Source organism: Dermacentor albipictus, chromosome 3 (genome assembly GCF_038994185.2).
Source record: "Dermacentor albipictus isolate Rhodes 1998 colony chromosome 3, USDA_Dalb.pri_finalv2, whole genome shotgun sequence".
NCBI lineage: Eukaryota > Metazoa > Arthropoda > Arachnida > Ixodida > Ixodidae > Dermacentor > Dermacentor albipictus.
Window position 1 is genome coordinate 43,392,772 of NC_091823.1, and position 16,137 is coordinate 43,408,908.

At 49.5% G+C, this 16,137-nt stretch overlaps 2 protein-coding genes across 4 annotated transcripts in view; one reads left to right on the forward strand and one right to left on the reverse strand.

The window, feature by feature from the left end:
• Positions 1 to 1,048, reverse strand: part of LOC135902519 (uncharacterized) — a 38,193-nt gene extending 37,145 nt beyond the window's left edge. Inside the window, exon 1 of the mRNA XM_065432633.1 lies at positions 908 to 1,048. The gene's annotated coding sequence lies outside the window, so the exon portion shown is untranslated. The remainder of the gene's footprint in view (positions 1 to 907) is intronic.
• Positions 1,049 to 4,595: 3,547 nt separating this feature from the next.
• Positions 4,596 to 16,137, forward strand: part of LOC135902516 (zinc finger protein GLI4-like) — a 41,865-nt gene continuing 30,323 nt past the window's right edge. The window contains exons 1-2 of one of the 3 annotated variants that reach the window (XM_065432632.2): positions 4,596 to 4,688; positions 11,179 to 11,454. In XM_065432632.2, the coding sequence (XP_065288704.1) occupies positions 11,255 to 11,454 (200 nt within the window). In that variant the 5' untranslated portion in view covers positions 4,596 to 4,688; positions 11,179 to 11,254. Of the gene's footprint in view, positions 4,689 to 11,178; positions 11,455 to 13,553; positions 14,777 to 16,137 lie in introns of those variants that run through there. The other 2 variants (XM_065432631.2, XM_070535402.1) reach the window with 2 other exon arrangements.

Below are 16,137 nucleotides of genomic sequence, written 5' to 3' on the forward strand. Positions count from 1 at the left end.
AGTGAGTGAGTGAGTGAGTGAGTGAGTGAGTGAGTGAGTGAGTGAGTGAGTGAGTGAGTGAGTGAGTGAGTGAGTGAGTGAGTGAGTGAGTGAGTGAGTGAGTGAGTGAGTGAGTGAGTGAGTGAGTGAGTGAGTGAGTGAGTGAGTGAGTGAGTGAGTGAGTGAGTGAGTGAGTGAGTGAGTGAGTGAGTGAGTGAGTGAGTGAGTGAGTGAGTGAGTGAGTGAGTGAGTGAGTGAGTGAGTGAGTGAGTGAGTGAGCGAGCGAGCGAGCGAGCGAGCGAGCGAGCACCGGATTCCTGCAATCAAGTTTTGGCTCGCACAAACTATAAAGTAAATAACTAAATAAATAAATGCAGCTCGTTTTGAAGGTTGAATTGCAATATATGCTAATCAAAAGGGTCATGGTACTAAAGAACACTAAACTGCGTTTCAGTCAGCGTTCTTCACTCAGGTGTTACCTGTTGGGTTGGGCTCAAGTTACAAACGCTCACAGATTTGTAGTTCCGAGCAGGGTGTGTGGCATGATTTTGCCACGGGTTTTGTCGAGCACGGTGGCAGTTTACAAAGCTGCAATAGTTACAGTCAATACCAAGCCTGATCGTTTCCAGCATTTTAACTGAATTCAATACACATGACATATTCTATCTATCTTAGTTCGAACACAACCACACACATGTGCCGGTCTGTTTACTCGTACGATTTCCTTCGCACGTGTAGTCAGCAATGGAGCGGATCACGATGGTGCCAGCAATGGTTAAAGGGGACGACGAAGGTACGAGAGGCGCGTAATTAGATGTGCAGTTCGTCCATAGCACATTTCACAGCGCAGATAGCCGCGCAGGAGAGTGAAGTGGATCACAAGCTCTAACCGTTCAAGTGCCGGCGACCTAACGAGGCACCGTCTCACCTATGCTGTAGCAACCGTGGGTCAGAGGTCGAATTTTGGTGGACCCAGGTCGCGTCCTCGCTCCGCCGGCCAGCCCCGACCTTCTTGCAGTTCTTCTTCACCTCATCGCGTGTGGCGCGAGATTTGCCGATCTGCCACCCCCTGGTGGCGGACAAAGCAAAGAAGCAAACACTTCAAATGCAGCGAACCCGAAGCAGTGCTGGAAACAAAGCGCGACGGACGTGCCCAGCATGTGCGCCTCCGTCCGGCTCGTTCGTTCGAAGAAATGAAACATAGAAACCAAATGAAAGCAAAATTTCGCATTTTAAGAGCAGCGAAAACACACAGTAAAGGCGGCGTAAGGGAAACGAAAGAAGAAGATGTTTGGCGTGTCGGCAGTCCAAGCAGCCAGACGGAAATTCAGAAACAGTCTGGCGGAATCCATGGAAGATTCAAAACAACGTCTGACGTCAAAGGGCAAGTTTTGCCTCAGCAGTCGTGGCTCGCGAGTGCGTCAGCCGGGAAGGTGAATGCATTCGCTGCTCTGCAATCGTACCACGCGATTACGGAAGAATAAATCGTTCGGTCGAGGACACCAGACGGCTGTCTTGCTTTACCGCTGCGCTGCCTGCGTTGTTCTCTGAAACGTGCGCTGACTTCAGGTATACATCGCGCAGTAATTTGCCCGTGCAGTGGCACAGACGCTGGCCCATTCACACACCAAAAAAATACGCATGTCCTGTTTTATGCTATCTACTCGGACGCGAAGCGACAGACTCACGCAGGCCAGACACGTCTGACATTTGTCTAGGAGGCGCTGTCGCTACAAATAAATGCGTCTGCTGACTCTCAATGCCCCGACTTCTCTACTCCCCCTCCATTATTCTTGCTCTTCTTCTTCCTTCTCTCCTTTTCCTTCGCCATCTCTTTTTACCTCATCTGCGTTAAATGACGTGATTCTATTTTTGCAGGTGGGACCTTAGAAAGGAGAGTTCCCCACCCCACCGTCATGTTTTCACTTTTATATTCACGCAGCTTCGGCTCTGCACTTATATTTAAAATGAAATGTAGCAGCCTAACTTTCTGCAGGGCTTTCCTGCTCGCGCCACGGTATCTCACTGGCTATTGCGTTGCTGCTGAGCATGACGTCGCGGGTTCGATACATGCGTCGCCATGACAACCGCATTCCGATGGAGATGGAGCGTGAAAGCATTAGCCTGAGTTTTCGGCGTACGCTAAAAAAAGAAAGAAAAAAAAACTGAAGTGGCCAAAAGTAACCTCGAGCCTTGCATCACAATGTGTCTCGTAGCCTTCGTGCTAATTTGGGACGTTAAATCTTATCAATCACGTGGAATTAATTTTGCCATTCTGCCGCGGATGTGGCCAACATGCGAACTCAGCGCTCAGATCCATGCTTTTCTAAGTTCATACCCAGCGACCTCGGGTCATTGTGCGGTTGGTGACAGAGTGTCTGATATAACTTAAGACGCGCCACGATATGCCAGTAGCTATGGCGTTACGCTGCTCGCGACCGCGGAGATCACGTGGGGCCGGTAGCGGAGTGCTGGCGCCATCTCTCGTCGTAGCTGAATTAACCGGTTCCAGTCTCAGCACGTATGCCATGATGGGAGGAGCAACATCGGGAATAGCAATAGGGTCGCGAAGAAAATACAAGTGCCGGCGAACGGCGATGAAGCCCCCGAAAAGGTGATGGAGCCTAGCAACCCCACAAATATTTTTTGGCGACGCCTTTAAGTATACTGCCGAACACATAGGCGCTTTCGTGTGATTGGCATCTACGTACTTCGTGTGATTAGTTCGCCTATTGAACATGAGATGTAGTCAGACAACACAAGATCACATTCTGCCAATTTGTAGCAGTGTTCCCCAATTCTTTTTTTTTTTGACGACGTCGCCAGGTCGCACCTCAAAACACCCATTTTTTTAGCGAGAAGTCGTCAAGTGTTAATGTCAATGTCTCGCTCGAAACCTTGTCCTTTTTTATGTATTATTTGTTTCAAGACATCTTGCTCATTCTTGTTTACACTATATAACTTAAAGTCACTTGCGGTAACGGTGACACATTGGACACATTTTTAAAAGAATTCCTAAAATGTTATGAGACCCCGAGAATGTGCTTTCCCATGGCAATCAGCTTTGATGCACCCAAATGGCTCACTACTAAGCTCCTTGGTACGTATTTAAATGTAGCCACAGAAAGAGGAGAATATATCCCGTTTGGGATGAAATGGGGGCGGGACATTGAACGTAGGCGAAGTTCCTTGAGGAATGTTACCAAGGCGAATTTCTAACGGAGTTACCGAAATCTCCGAAGTTCTTCGTTGCGCAGCTCACTTTGTTGTACAGGTCGCACAAAGTAGCATTCATAATATAGCAGGCTAAGCATGTTGAACCAGAGAAAACGTTTATCTGACATGAATTCAAGAGAGTCCTAGTGAAATAATTTGCCAATTTCTTTGTGTTTGCACACTTTGCCTGAAATAATCTGCGAATGCAGCCAACCTTAATGCGCCAAAGTTCAGAGCATGCTCCACAAGGAAACGCAGAAATAAAGTTAGCCTGCAGACTGCCGATTGCCGCTATCGCCTCCCTTCCCGTCAAAATTATTGGTTCATTTACAGGATCTTATTCCCTACTGCGCTCGTTGATATTCGCGATCTTTTCGCCCTACAGGCGTATTCGAAGACGTCGTTAGGGTCATCAGTTACCATTACATGATCACGTCGTCATCAGCTGCCACGTATTTGTCAGCCGTCTCCACCCGCTGATGCGTTACAACAACCAGCGTACGAGCTGAGCGATCCTTAGAGCGTTGTAGCAGGACTCCTGAGGCGGGAGCGCTCGTAAAGAGCGCCGCTAGCGTTAGCGCTAGCGCACGTACCCCCGTGACGTCTACGGATGCTAGTGGAGGCACCGCAACCATGGCGTTCGTTGTATATCAATAAACTGGCCGTCTGGGACGCCTAAACCCCTTAATCGCAAAGGCAAATTCGTTGTAGTGGTCCTGTTTGTAGAGGCGTGCACAATACATTTGAAAGATAGAAATTCGGTTGGGACATGATCAATCCTTCGGTGTACAGGTTAATTCGTTGTAAGGGTGTTCATCGTAGAGGCTCTCGACTGAATAGCGCTTACTAGACAGCGACTAGAAGAACTGAGAGACGAGCAAATCAAAATCATGGAGAAACAAATTGTAGAATCATCACCAAGCACCTCGTGTGCTGGTGAACGCCGGACAAAGCGTGGCAATTACTATGTATATCTTCAGCCCAATTTACACCGCAACTTCGCCGATTTAGAAAAATAAAGGCCGTCGGATTCGCTCCCTCGTATCGCAGTTCCCGTTCCAGCGAAATCCCAGCTACGTGTACGGTCTCGGGCACAACAGTCATTGGTCCTCGCACCCGAGCCACAGAAACAGGCAGCGACGGCGGACCGACCATGCATGCATGAGTCAGGCGCGACTGCTTACAGAAGAAGCTACACGTAAAGAGCCTCCGTTCATCTATAGTGCCTGAGCACCTGTCCACAATTATCAGTGTCATCTGAACTGGAACCCTCGTGCGCCGTTTTCGATCATCGACGCATTTCTATGGGCGTATGGTCACCGTGCCAGCCAGCGCATGGCTGACTATTTGCAGCGACGTAGGTGGCCCGGATGTTGACGAGGGGCGTAATTTGCCATGCACCGACGTTGCCGATACCGAGTGCTTTTCGGCATTTGTCAGCGAAGGAAGCTCCGAGTAACATGGCATCCACAGCGCAGCTCGGCTTAACGCAGGTTAGTAGTTCTCGCTTAATCCTCACCTATTTTTGCACATTTCTCTGCCGCTGCTGTTGATTCGCTTTTAGTGGATTACAGTTTGAGTTGAGGACTGTGCCTTGCCGTTGTTCTTTGTACACAACGATCGAAACATCAATGGAGATCAGTTATTCGCAATCCCGCGCAAGGTGAAGGACACTTCGTGAACGGGCAAATGAACGTGGCAAATAAGCTCTGTGGAACCCCGCCAATTCCACGAAAGCACTCGTGGTCCTCGGCTTGCGGGCTTCCGCAAACTAATTTCAAACTGTATACATGGCGTACACTTGCGGTGTTCCTCGCATTGCCAACGGGACTTACCCGACTTCATCAGCGGCTGCACAGCACGTCGGACTATATCCGTGCCTTAAAATTGTACCGGAAGAGCGGTTGTCACCGCTAATCTAGTTGCGCCTTCTTGGTGTGTTATCACTGGCATCGGTACCTTCGCAAACCCGTCGGGAACTCTGCCTACGGGAATCTCGTAGACGTTCATTCTTTTAATTTACTATGACTGGAATGCTCAACGCATGCATTATTCGCCAGTGTATACAGAGGCGGCGCCTTATTTATGTTCAAAGCCTATCAGTATTCTTGTGCGTGCATGTAATGCGGAAAAGTTCCACGGCCGTTCAACGAAAGAACGTAACCAAAATAGCAGCAATTAACGTCCTGACTTGTACGTCTGCAAGGACATCACTGTTGTACCACATGTGACATTTCTATTCCACATTGGCGGAGAGGGTACGGATGGCGCGATTCCCCGCGAAGGAAAACTGCTTGTTTGGTCGCACAATATGATGAGGCTCTTCATCTGCTATCATTATTGCTTCTTTAAAGCCGTTTGTCACGCAGCTACTTCAGAAGCACCCTTCGTGGAGCAAGTCGGGCATTCGTCGACGAATGATACAACCAGAAACCGCCCTCCGCTGTAGTCAGTCTGTCACTGGGTATAAACCAGTCAATAAAAAAAAACTACTCTAACGCGTACTTTGGAATCTATGTGAAGCAAACCTCTCGTGAAGCGAATAATTAAGCGTTATAACTTCGCTCATTTCATTCCTGCTTATTTAACGTAAGTGTAACTGGTGCGCACATTCGTGCTATACGCAATGTGACAAATTCTTTATTGTCGTGTATTTCTTAATTTGTTTCAAAAGTGCCACTCACTTCTTTGTCGATGACCCGTTGTTGGTATGTGCCGTAGTATGAAACTTTATGCTCTTCCACGCTTTGAAGAAGGCTGGCCAGCGAAGCTGTGTATGTGGGCCCCTTAATGGCGACCTGCACCTCCGCCGCGGGTCGGCCCCACATTGCGCTCTCTTGGGGATTGGCCCACGTATGAAAAATTGGTCTACGTGTAGACGCGATCCGCCAGATCGCAGCCATAGACAGGTTCGTTGCAAAAATCAGGATGTAGCGATCGTCTGAGGCAGTGCGCGTTTGCATGATAGTATATGTGCGATTGTGGCCTAATGGTTAAAAACAACTGACCGCAGGTGGGACACAAATCCACTTCCTCGCATAGGGCGTGCGATGTATACTCGTAAATATGACAATGCACTCTAAGACGGCGATGCTTACTGGATAATTTTTCAAGATAAATTAACCATGCAACTTCTGAAGCAGTGAAGTTAGGCAAAAAATTCCAATTAGAAAGTTGCAGAGCGTTTTGCGAAACGTCCGAATAAGGTTTGTCTGTTACGTATTAGTGTTTTTCAACTTATTGCGGATGGCCGCGAACTACAACACGCACACGCACACACGCACACGCACACACGCACACACACCATGTGACCTGCACGCTTACCCGTCGGGATTGCACTGCTGCCATGCGTTCCGCGCACAAACGAACATATCAGTTACCCGGGTGTGCTGCTGCTGCGACTGCTTATCGCTGTCATGAACCGCCGCGAGGCAAGCACATGGCTGGCGTTCATCCCACAGCCAACGCCTTCGTCACTGCACTGTCACTTTTTAAGCGGCAGCACGCCCTGCCGGATGCATTGTTCGTTTGTGCGCGGACAGTTTCAGAGCGCTGCAAATTAAGAAATTCGCAGGCGCTAGTTGGAATCAATTGGCGCAGGACAGGGGTAATCGCGAGATCGCAGGGAGGGGCCTTCGTCCTGCTGTGGACGTGAAATAGGCTGATTATGATGACGAAAATTTAATAATGCAGGCAGGCAGCCACGCTTCACATCTTCGGAAAGCAAAAGCGGGTGATCGAGCGGGCCACCCGCTTTAATCTCGCCGCGACAAAACTGCAATTTGCGACGTAAGCAAAGGACATCACTTCTGCACATAATGCTCCAAAAATGTGATGCCCCGCCAATATATGTGCCCGAGCACCGCGTCAGCTTCATATCCGTAAAGAGAGCAGCGACATTTTTGGCGGTCCCCAGATTACGAAGTGCGTAAATCCGCTCGCAAATTTCACATCTTCTTCGCTCGCTATGGATAACGAAGGCACTGGCCGTGAAAAGGCACGCGCCTGCATTGTGACGCATCGGCTGTTATTGATAAAGCTTCAAAGGTTCAAGTGGATTTCCTTTTTTTTTTTGTCATCGCGTCACCTCTTTCAGTGCCTTCCGAGTGTCCGGGAATTCCGCATCTGATTACGAGTACTTGTCCCGCTTGTCAGCATTCTTGTCTTGTGCTCATCTTTCCTCGATAACTTCATGCGGCCTTCGACGAACAGGGGAGAGCCTCGTGTTTAAAGTTCCAAATTGTTACATGTCGCAATTTGCTTTGTATTTGCGACAATGAAATGGGCTGGAAATCGGCAGTTTTGCCTATCGCAAAGAAAATCGATGAGCGCTCGCTGCTTTGTCTTTGTTGTTCCGCTTGGTTGGCGGCAGATTACAGACGGTCGAAAACTGGTAAGAGCTTTTCAGCGCGCAGTCTGATATCCCCCGAAAGGACGCGCAAAAAAAAGAAGGGAAAAACCAGGAGAGCGTTGATGGTATATCAACAGCGCCTGTTGGGTGACGCATGATTCCGAGAGGAAGCTCTCCTTCCGTCCTCAAAGCATGGGGCCTCGCGGTTTAGAAAGCCGTCAGCTTGCACCAAATTTTGAATTATTTCGACTAAATTGAATGTCAAGAAAAGGACGTGCAACGAGTGTTCATACACAACTGTAACGTGCTGCGTATGTTTTATAAGGCGATAAAGTAGAATACGCACTCGGTCTGCTTCCATATGAATTACGGCTCGTGCCATACGCGCCTCACATCCTGTGTATAGTTTAATCTAGGAAGGAGTCACTGGGATGACCAGTGAAACAAATTATCGATGCTTACAGTGTCGTCGTTTCCAACACATTCACCAACAAATCACTCGTGCGCCATACTTCGGGCTTTATAGAGCTGTATAGGTTGTAGAACTTTTTTTTTTCCTCTTACATCTTATTGAACACCTAGTCTGATATCTCATCGCTGCAGAACAATCCTTGATACAGGATACGAATTGTTACTGGAAGCCTAGAGATGGCAGAACAATGAGCTTGAGCTAGCACCAGAGATGTGGAGCAAAGGTGGCGCGGTATTCTCTACTGCAAATCTTTGCGGGACGTTTGCGAGTGCGGAGAGCTTCATGAGATGTGGATGCGACGAAAGCATTTCAGCCGGGTCGCCACTGTCTGACATTATGTGCCAATTCTTCACACACGAAAGCACTTTCGATTGCGCACACACTTGGCATGTTTCCTTGCATGCAAGTCCATGAAATTTCGAAAGCTGATTCGCAGGATGCGATGCCAGCAGGAGAGGCTTCAATCATGCATGACATTTTCCCGTTTTTTTTAATGACGTTAGAAAAGTTACTCGACATAAACATCCCTCCGGGATTTCTCCCTCTCACCTGGCGACTACTTTTTGCAAAAGTGCGCTTCGGTATTGATGCACTTCCTCCGAATATAACACATCACGCTGTCCTTGGCTTGAATTTCATGATGAAAGAAAAATCTTTTTTTCTGTTTCCTAATACGCCATGGCGGTACAAGTTTGCTGGGAACTCAATCGTGTGTGTGTGCTTTGACCCTATGCGGGTGTGTGTGTGATTTCTTTTATTATATATAAACGGTAATCAATAATCATGAGGTAAAATAGCATGCTAAAGGCATGCTCGGTTTTCTATGAAGCTTTTGCTGTGGCGATAAAGAGCAGCGGCTGGAACGAAGCTCGGGCCCTTACGTTCTCCATGTAGAAGGCCAGGTGCACCAGAATTGCCCTTTAGCATTAATTGCCAATAAATGAGTAGAATATAGTGTTGAAGCAATGTTCTCAAAGCTATAGAACTGGTACGTGCTTAATTGCTTAACTAAACTCATATTAACCTCACCTAAGCAAACAAGTCCACGCGGTGGTTAGCGCATGTGATGCAGGTCCCAGCACGTTGCCTCCGAGACTTACAGCACGCCGCGAGCTCTACCCTATCTCGGAGGTCATGCAAAAGAGTTCCGTGGGTTTTCGACGCTCTGGGTCGCGCGCCATTTCTCGCGAATGATAATGGAGGCGGTTTTTGCTGTCGCAATGCGACACAGATTTTCCATCTCGTCGCATACCACAATGCATCAACTCGTCACATGTCTTCAGCGGCGAGCCGCGGCGCAAATGAGCGCCGGCAACCATGACCTCAGACTACCTCGTTTCAATCATTCAGGACTGTACAGAATCGGGAGTGTCCTTTCAGGCAATGCGTGACTTGGCCAACATGCTCTCAGTGCCACACTGCATACCATGCTCAGGGCGGGAAGTCCTGCAGTCGCATTCATCTCGATCCCACGAATGAATCCATTTGATTCCCCCTGTGAATATATTATCTCTATATTTACGTTTAATGTACGGCGTCCCGTCACATCGGTTGCGCTTAACATCTTTCCTATGGCATTTCAATCCATCGAAAGTACACAAACTTGTGGAAACGCCCCGATACGGGCGAGCTCGTTCATATTTGAACGAGCTCGCAATAGTTTTAAAGAAATAGTGGTATAACGCAAAGGTACCGCCAAGTAATATTTGTGACCATCTCTAAAGCTAATAACTATTTTCATTATTTCACTGCCTTAAGCTTAGTTATTTTCTTCGTGCATTAGCCTTGTGGCGTCAACACGGCACCTTTTCTTCCCGGTAACCCGTTTTTACCAGCAGATTACGCAAAACGAGACGCGTAATCCATTTACAGCACTTATGGTTCCCGGCTCCCTTGAGGCGCCTGCATATAGGTTCGTTCGATTCAGAAAAAGTACACAGCACCACAAATGAAGAGTTGCAGGTGGTGCCAGTTGTGGTGCGCCAGACTGCACCCACTCATTACAAGGTTCGAGGGTGCACTGCACCGTGGCGTGCACCTTGGCTTGCACCCGGTGCAAATTGGCACAGGGCTGCATGGTGCACCGCTGTACTTGGGTGAATCGAAGGCCTAGGTGCATAGTCACTCGATTGAATCGGATAAGCCTTAAATAATCCAAGCACAAACCACGTGTCATTCTCCGCGTCCACCATTCGTTTACTTTGGAGCGGTGCTTCTCTAGCTTTATGCTCAAAAGAATAAACTTCGTTTGTCGAGTCATTATTGCCTAAGCCTCGCAGTATACAAAGACCTCGGGTAGAAGTTGCTAATGCACGTTAAGCTCCCTGGCCATGATTTCTATATCGCTTTCATTCACCGCATGCAACGCTGTGGAGGCTAGCAAGACCTTTCGCAGTGGCAGCGTTCACGCTAGAAAAACGTTCGGCGAATTTTACCTGCAATTATGTGAAACTCCAAAGTTCTTGAAAGGCTCGGTAATAAATCTAAACAATATAAATCTGAGGGCTCGGAATTAACTACTATGCGCATTTTAATACATTTCTTTTCGATAATTTTGCTTTTAGTTGGCGTTAATTTCGCGAGCCGATCATGCTCGCGCGAGCCATGCACTTGGACTAATTTACATTTACCGGCGGCTTCGCATCGTCTATATACGGTGCAAGCTAGTCCCTCATACGAGAGCAGCTCAGCACGCGTACAGACATATGGCAAAGTCATTAACGTTATCTTGTTCTTCTAGATTGATGTACGATGCAGCTATTTGCCAGCTTAACTGTTAGAATACTTTATTGTGACGTCTCGGCTTTTCTCGAGCTTGTGCCTATTGTTCGCGTTTGTTTCAGGGTAACTTGTTGCTGAATGAACCAATAGGAATGGTAACCGCAGCTCTTTGCACACTGGCCTACGCTTCGTGGAAGTGCTACCTCGGCTCGTGCGCTCTTTTCTATAAAGTTTGCTCTCTCTCCCCTAAGCTTCGTGCATAGATAGGAGTGTTCTGGCTTTGTTCTCGTATTTCAAGCCTTTGAACCACTCTGCTCGGGAGGCGATCGCATGGTTTCTCTTCCCTTCGCCACTCTCCCCACGGACGCCCGGTCCTACTCGCGGCTTTTTTGATGTTGTGTCGTATTTATCTTTTCGTGTGCCCTCAATCTCTTTCTAGCCACGAAGACCAGTGGACGCCGTCTTCGCTGTGTAACATTGAAGACTGCGACTACAGCAGCCCCAGGGTATTCAACATGAAGCGGCACAGGTACAACCTCCACGCCTGCTTGAAACACCCTCTCCGGGACAGGCCAGCGAGAAAACCGAAGGCTTGCTGTGGCGAGTCGTTCGTGACGCTTCACCGGTACACTCGTCACCGCGAAATCGAGCATGGCGACGGACACCTGTGCCGACTATGTGGACGCCTCTTCCCCAGGCAGTCGCACCTCGAGCGGTGAGCACCCCAATTATCTAATTATTCCTACTTGCCGAGCTTCATGGTAGCACCGGACACCAGAAATTACGCGATAATCGCCAGTATGATTATAAACAGATTATTTCTATGAAAAGAGAGAAACTGTCATCCACTTGACTGTAGCACGAAGCTACGAAAGACGCCCATATGTGCTTCTCAGAAAAAAAAAAAACAACTTCGCAGATGTATAAAATTGGCAGTGGCTTAGCTCGGCTATGCCAGGATATGCGTAGCGAAAGCTAAGGCATAGCAGGGTTAGCCTTCGTTAATCTTGATTCCAAGACCTCCTTAGTCTGGTTGTCTAGCTATGTTGCGGCTTTTAGCCAGTCGTTCGGCGCGCTGTTAGTCTGTATCCTGGGCGATTCGTTTCCTCTTCATCTCGTTCCGATGTCGATTCCAGGCCTCCTCCTGCTTATCAGAATTGTCGCCGTCCATACTGCCGCCTCAACTGTGGTTACGGCGCACGCGAGCTCTCCTTTTCAATGCTCCGACATGTTATCAGGCATGCGACGCAGCTAGCGAAGCAAGCGGAGGCGAACGCGGTGTGACGAGGAACGCGGTGTGACGTCATGTGCGTCCTCGGGGCCCGGCCACGGCGAATTCGCAAGTTCGCGGCCAGTAAAGCTTTCCCTTCAAAAATTCGTCCGCTGAACCAACTCCTTACCGGGGCAGTCGCTCTACCGTCTGAGCTCACCAGGAGATCGCTGATCGAGGGCTAATTAATCAACAACTCGAGATACTGGGACGCTGGACATGGCAAACCAGTTTTTCGTAAGCCTGCATCGTGGAGGAAAGGATCTGCTAATCCTCCTCGTTAGCAGATACTTTCTCCTGCGCTTTCGTCCACTCTGCGGGCTTCCGCAGAAGTGATTTGCCATATTCAGTGTCCCACTGCTTCGTGTTGATTATTTCAACCTCTCTGTGTGATCTGAAAGCTCCCTGGCTAGCACAGATGGCACAGCGACCACTTCGGCAAGGCGTTGGTCCCAGGTTTCAATCTTTCCACAGTCCAGGAAAATGAAAAGCTGCAATGAAACGTATTGCTGCTCCAGCTGACTGTTATTTTCTCGCAACTGGTGCTGGCCAGTTTCTAGCAAGAACGTCTACTGAAACCAGTAAAATTAAATTTAGGCATTCCGCCGCTACTGTGAATCTTGATGAATAGGATGTAGAATTTTGAATCGATTCTTCTGTTTGACTAATTTGAAACAGTCGCCGCAAGATAACCGAGGGAAAGCGTGCGAACTCATAGTGTACGAGTGCGTCCTACATTTACTTTCGCTAGAGTAACCACTAGAAAGTGACGCATATATATCGTACATACAAAAAATTACTAGCGCTGAAAACTTGTTCTTTCTCTTGTATGCTCAGAGTAGGTCGCATGCTCCAAGGCATCTAAAACGAATGTTGCGTCTATATTCTTTTGGCGCGCACAATATTCTTGATTGCAATGTTACCAAAAAAAAAATGGTTAAAGCTCGCAGGTTCACATGCCACACTAGAGTTACTGTATTGCGTTGGCATTGTTTCATTATCGTTCGATTTTATCCATCGACATTGCTTCTTTGGAATCGCCTTTACGCAGAGTAGTGTAGTGCAGAGCATTACGCAACCCAGCCAGCCAGTCGTGCAATGCTTGCCACTTTTGTCATGTGCCTATGTATGCGCCGCTCCGGCGCTTCTCGCCTGCTACTACACTCTCAACGCGACATCAGTAAAGATCACTGCAATGCTATCACACCAGCACTTTTGACAGGCCAAATACTGTGCATCGGTGCGAGTACAAGCTCATTCACGCATTCAATATAGGCGTACCTTGCAACGCATCGATGCCCTCAATATTGAACCCGTGCAGAGTTCTGTTAAATGCAGGACGTGCTGACAATCGGACGCTAGATGGCGGCGTGACGTGCGGACGTGTCTGCATCAGCTCCGCCAACCGAAGTTGTCCTATACTTGTTCCAATGTACTTTTTCCTCACGATTTCTCCTGCAACGACTCCGGGAAGTTACAAGGAGCAATTGGATGGCGCATCTAACACGGTAGGTCCACTGAAACCTTTTTTGTGTGTCCTTTCTCCGACACCAAGGGTTAAGCCTATTTTGGCTTGGCACGACATCGGTTCCGCCGTAGCGCGGGAAGGTGCGGCCGCTCGCTGAGCCGACGCCCAAGAGCGTTCTAAAACATTCCGCTATGCCTTACGAGGCAATGGTACAGGGAGAGCAAATCTCCAAAGAAGACGCCGAGTCCAACGGCTGGATTACCGCTCACAGAAAGCGGAACGCGGACAAAACCTGCGTCGAGAACGAGACGCGCAAGGCAACGCAAAAAGGCACCCGCGTTGGCGCCAAACAAGCCAGCCAGCTAAGAAAGGTTGCCGCAGCCTCCAGGCTACCGCGCCTGCCTAAATCCCACTTTCGAGTTGTCGTCCGCCCGGGGGGAGGGCTGGACGTGCGAAAATGCAGTCAGATCAAAGTCACGAACGCCATTTTAATGGCGGCCAAGCTGCCCCCGGTGGCAGCCGAGGAGGATATTGTGTGTGCGAATGCAATGCAGAATATCTTTGTTATAAGCACACCCTCCGAACTGAACGCCACTGCATACTCCCAGGTCCGAGAGATTATCTTGGCGGACAAACGGCACCCTATCGCGGCATACATTACGCCTCCGGGTAATACCTGCAGAGGCGTGGTCAGAGGCGTCGATGCCGATCTGCCCGAAGCTGCACTGCAAAGCCTTTTTGTCACACCCAGAAACCCGATGGTGCTCGGAGTCAGGCGCATAAAAGAGTCGACTACCGTGATCATACTGTTCAATGGCATGAAAGTGCCCAACTATGTGCACTGCGGCCCCAACATGGTGCGCTGCACGCTGTACAAGAGGCAAATAGACACTTGCCGCAACTGCGGACGGGTCGGTCACAGGCACGACGTTTGCCCCAGACCGACCGAAAAAGTGTGTGAAAAGTGCGGAACTTTGCAAACCACAAACGGACACGAATGTGTGCAACCCAAGTGCGCGCTTTGTGGAGACGCTCACCTCACCGGCGACCGAACTTGCAAAAACAGGTATCAAGTTCCTTATGTCGTGAGGAGACGACGCAGAAGAGGAAGGAAACGCGGCAACAAGAACAACGCGACGAGCAACGCTGGGGGTCGAGGAACCCCAGTTCCAGCCACAACGCCAACTACGAACGCTCCCAGGAACGCCACCGCGGAACGTTCTAGATCGAGATCCAGGAGCAGATCCCGGGTCCGGATCGACTCACAACCAACCTGGGCGGAAAAGGCAGCCAAAACAGGTGAGACCTGTGCTCCCGCACAACAAGGGCAACTCCAAGAGCAAACGCTAGGCAAAATTCAATCACTCGAGCGCCAAAAAGCGTCTCTTAAAAAGGAACTGTCTGAAATTAAGTCATTATTGCAGGAAATGCAGCAGAGAGAACGCGCGATCGGCGGCCAAGCTGTCGCAGCAGCCGCCTCTCTTAACAGAGGCGCTAAACGCAGGGCGAGCCCCGAGCCCATGGACGACGAGGAGACGCTTAACGTCTCGGGGATTAAGCAACTGCTTGACCAGCTAAGATCGGACATAGTTGTGATCGGACAAATCGGACAAATCGGACAGATCGGACAAATGTGAACGCCGACAAAGCCGAACAGGTGGCTGTAGCCATCGCCATGGCCACCACGAACCGTTCCACTATTTTCAGACTCGCGAGCTGCCGTTCGAGCATTCATGAAAGGCTCGGTATGCAAGGAAGCCGCTCGCGTTCTCTCTGCAGCATCTTGGACAGGCAAAAAACACTTAATCTGGTTCCCCGGTCACATGGGCAGCGATGCTCATGAAGCCGTCCCCAACGCCAACGAACTTGCTCACTCCCAGGCGCGAGATCTCACCCGCCGCGCCGGAAGTGGGCAATCGGAGGCTGGGGGATGGCAATGGCACAGGGACCCTCTCCTTACTTTTAACGAGGTCTGCAGGCACTATCAACTAGGGCGTCGGAAGTTTCCACACCCACACCTAAACAGACCACAGGCAATCACCCTGCGGATGCTGCAGACGGAGACGTATCCGTCTCCATTTATTTGCTCAAAGTTCCTAGGTGGCATCAACCCGGGCTGTCCGCGCTGTGGACATCCCAGATGCACTCTTAAGCACATGCTCTGGCAGTGCCCCGATTTGTGCGGGGGCTCAGGGTCTCCCTCTTCGGAGGAAGACTGGCTCCGGCTCGTCACCAGCTCCGCCAAGGAAGAGCAATTCAGGGCTGTCCAGAGAGCCCGCGATATCGCCGAGAGTCTCAACCTCCCGGCTCCGTCGTGGGTGCGGCCCGCAGACGCTGCCCCCTAACGGGGACACTCGTCTTCTCAGGACCAAAATAAAAGTTTTGTCTGTCTGTCTGTCTGTCTGTCTGTCTGTCTGTCTGTCTGTCTGTCTGTCTGTCTGTCTGTCTGTCTGTCTGTCTGTCTGTCTGTCTGTCTGTCTGTCTGTCTGTCTGTCTGTCTGTCTGTCTGTCTGTCTGTCTGTCTGTCTGTTAAATGCAAACGCATTATCTAAGGCAATTTTGTTGCCGCCATTACACACAGTTGGCTGCCATGCAATTCAGGCATGCATGCATGCAGTGTCCCCCATACCAGTGCATCTATTCGTGCTTGAAGCGTCAAC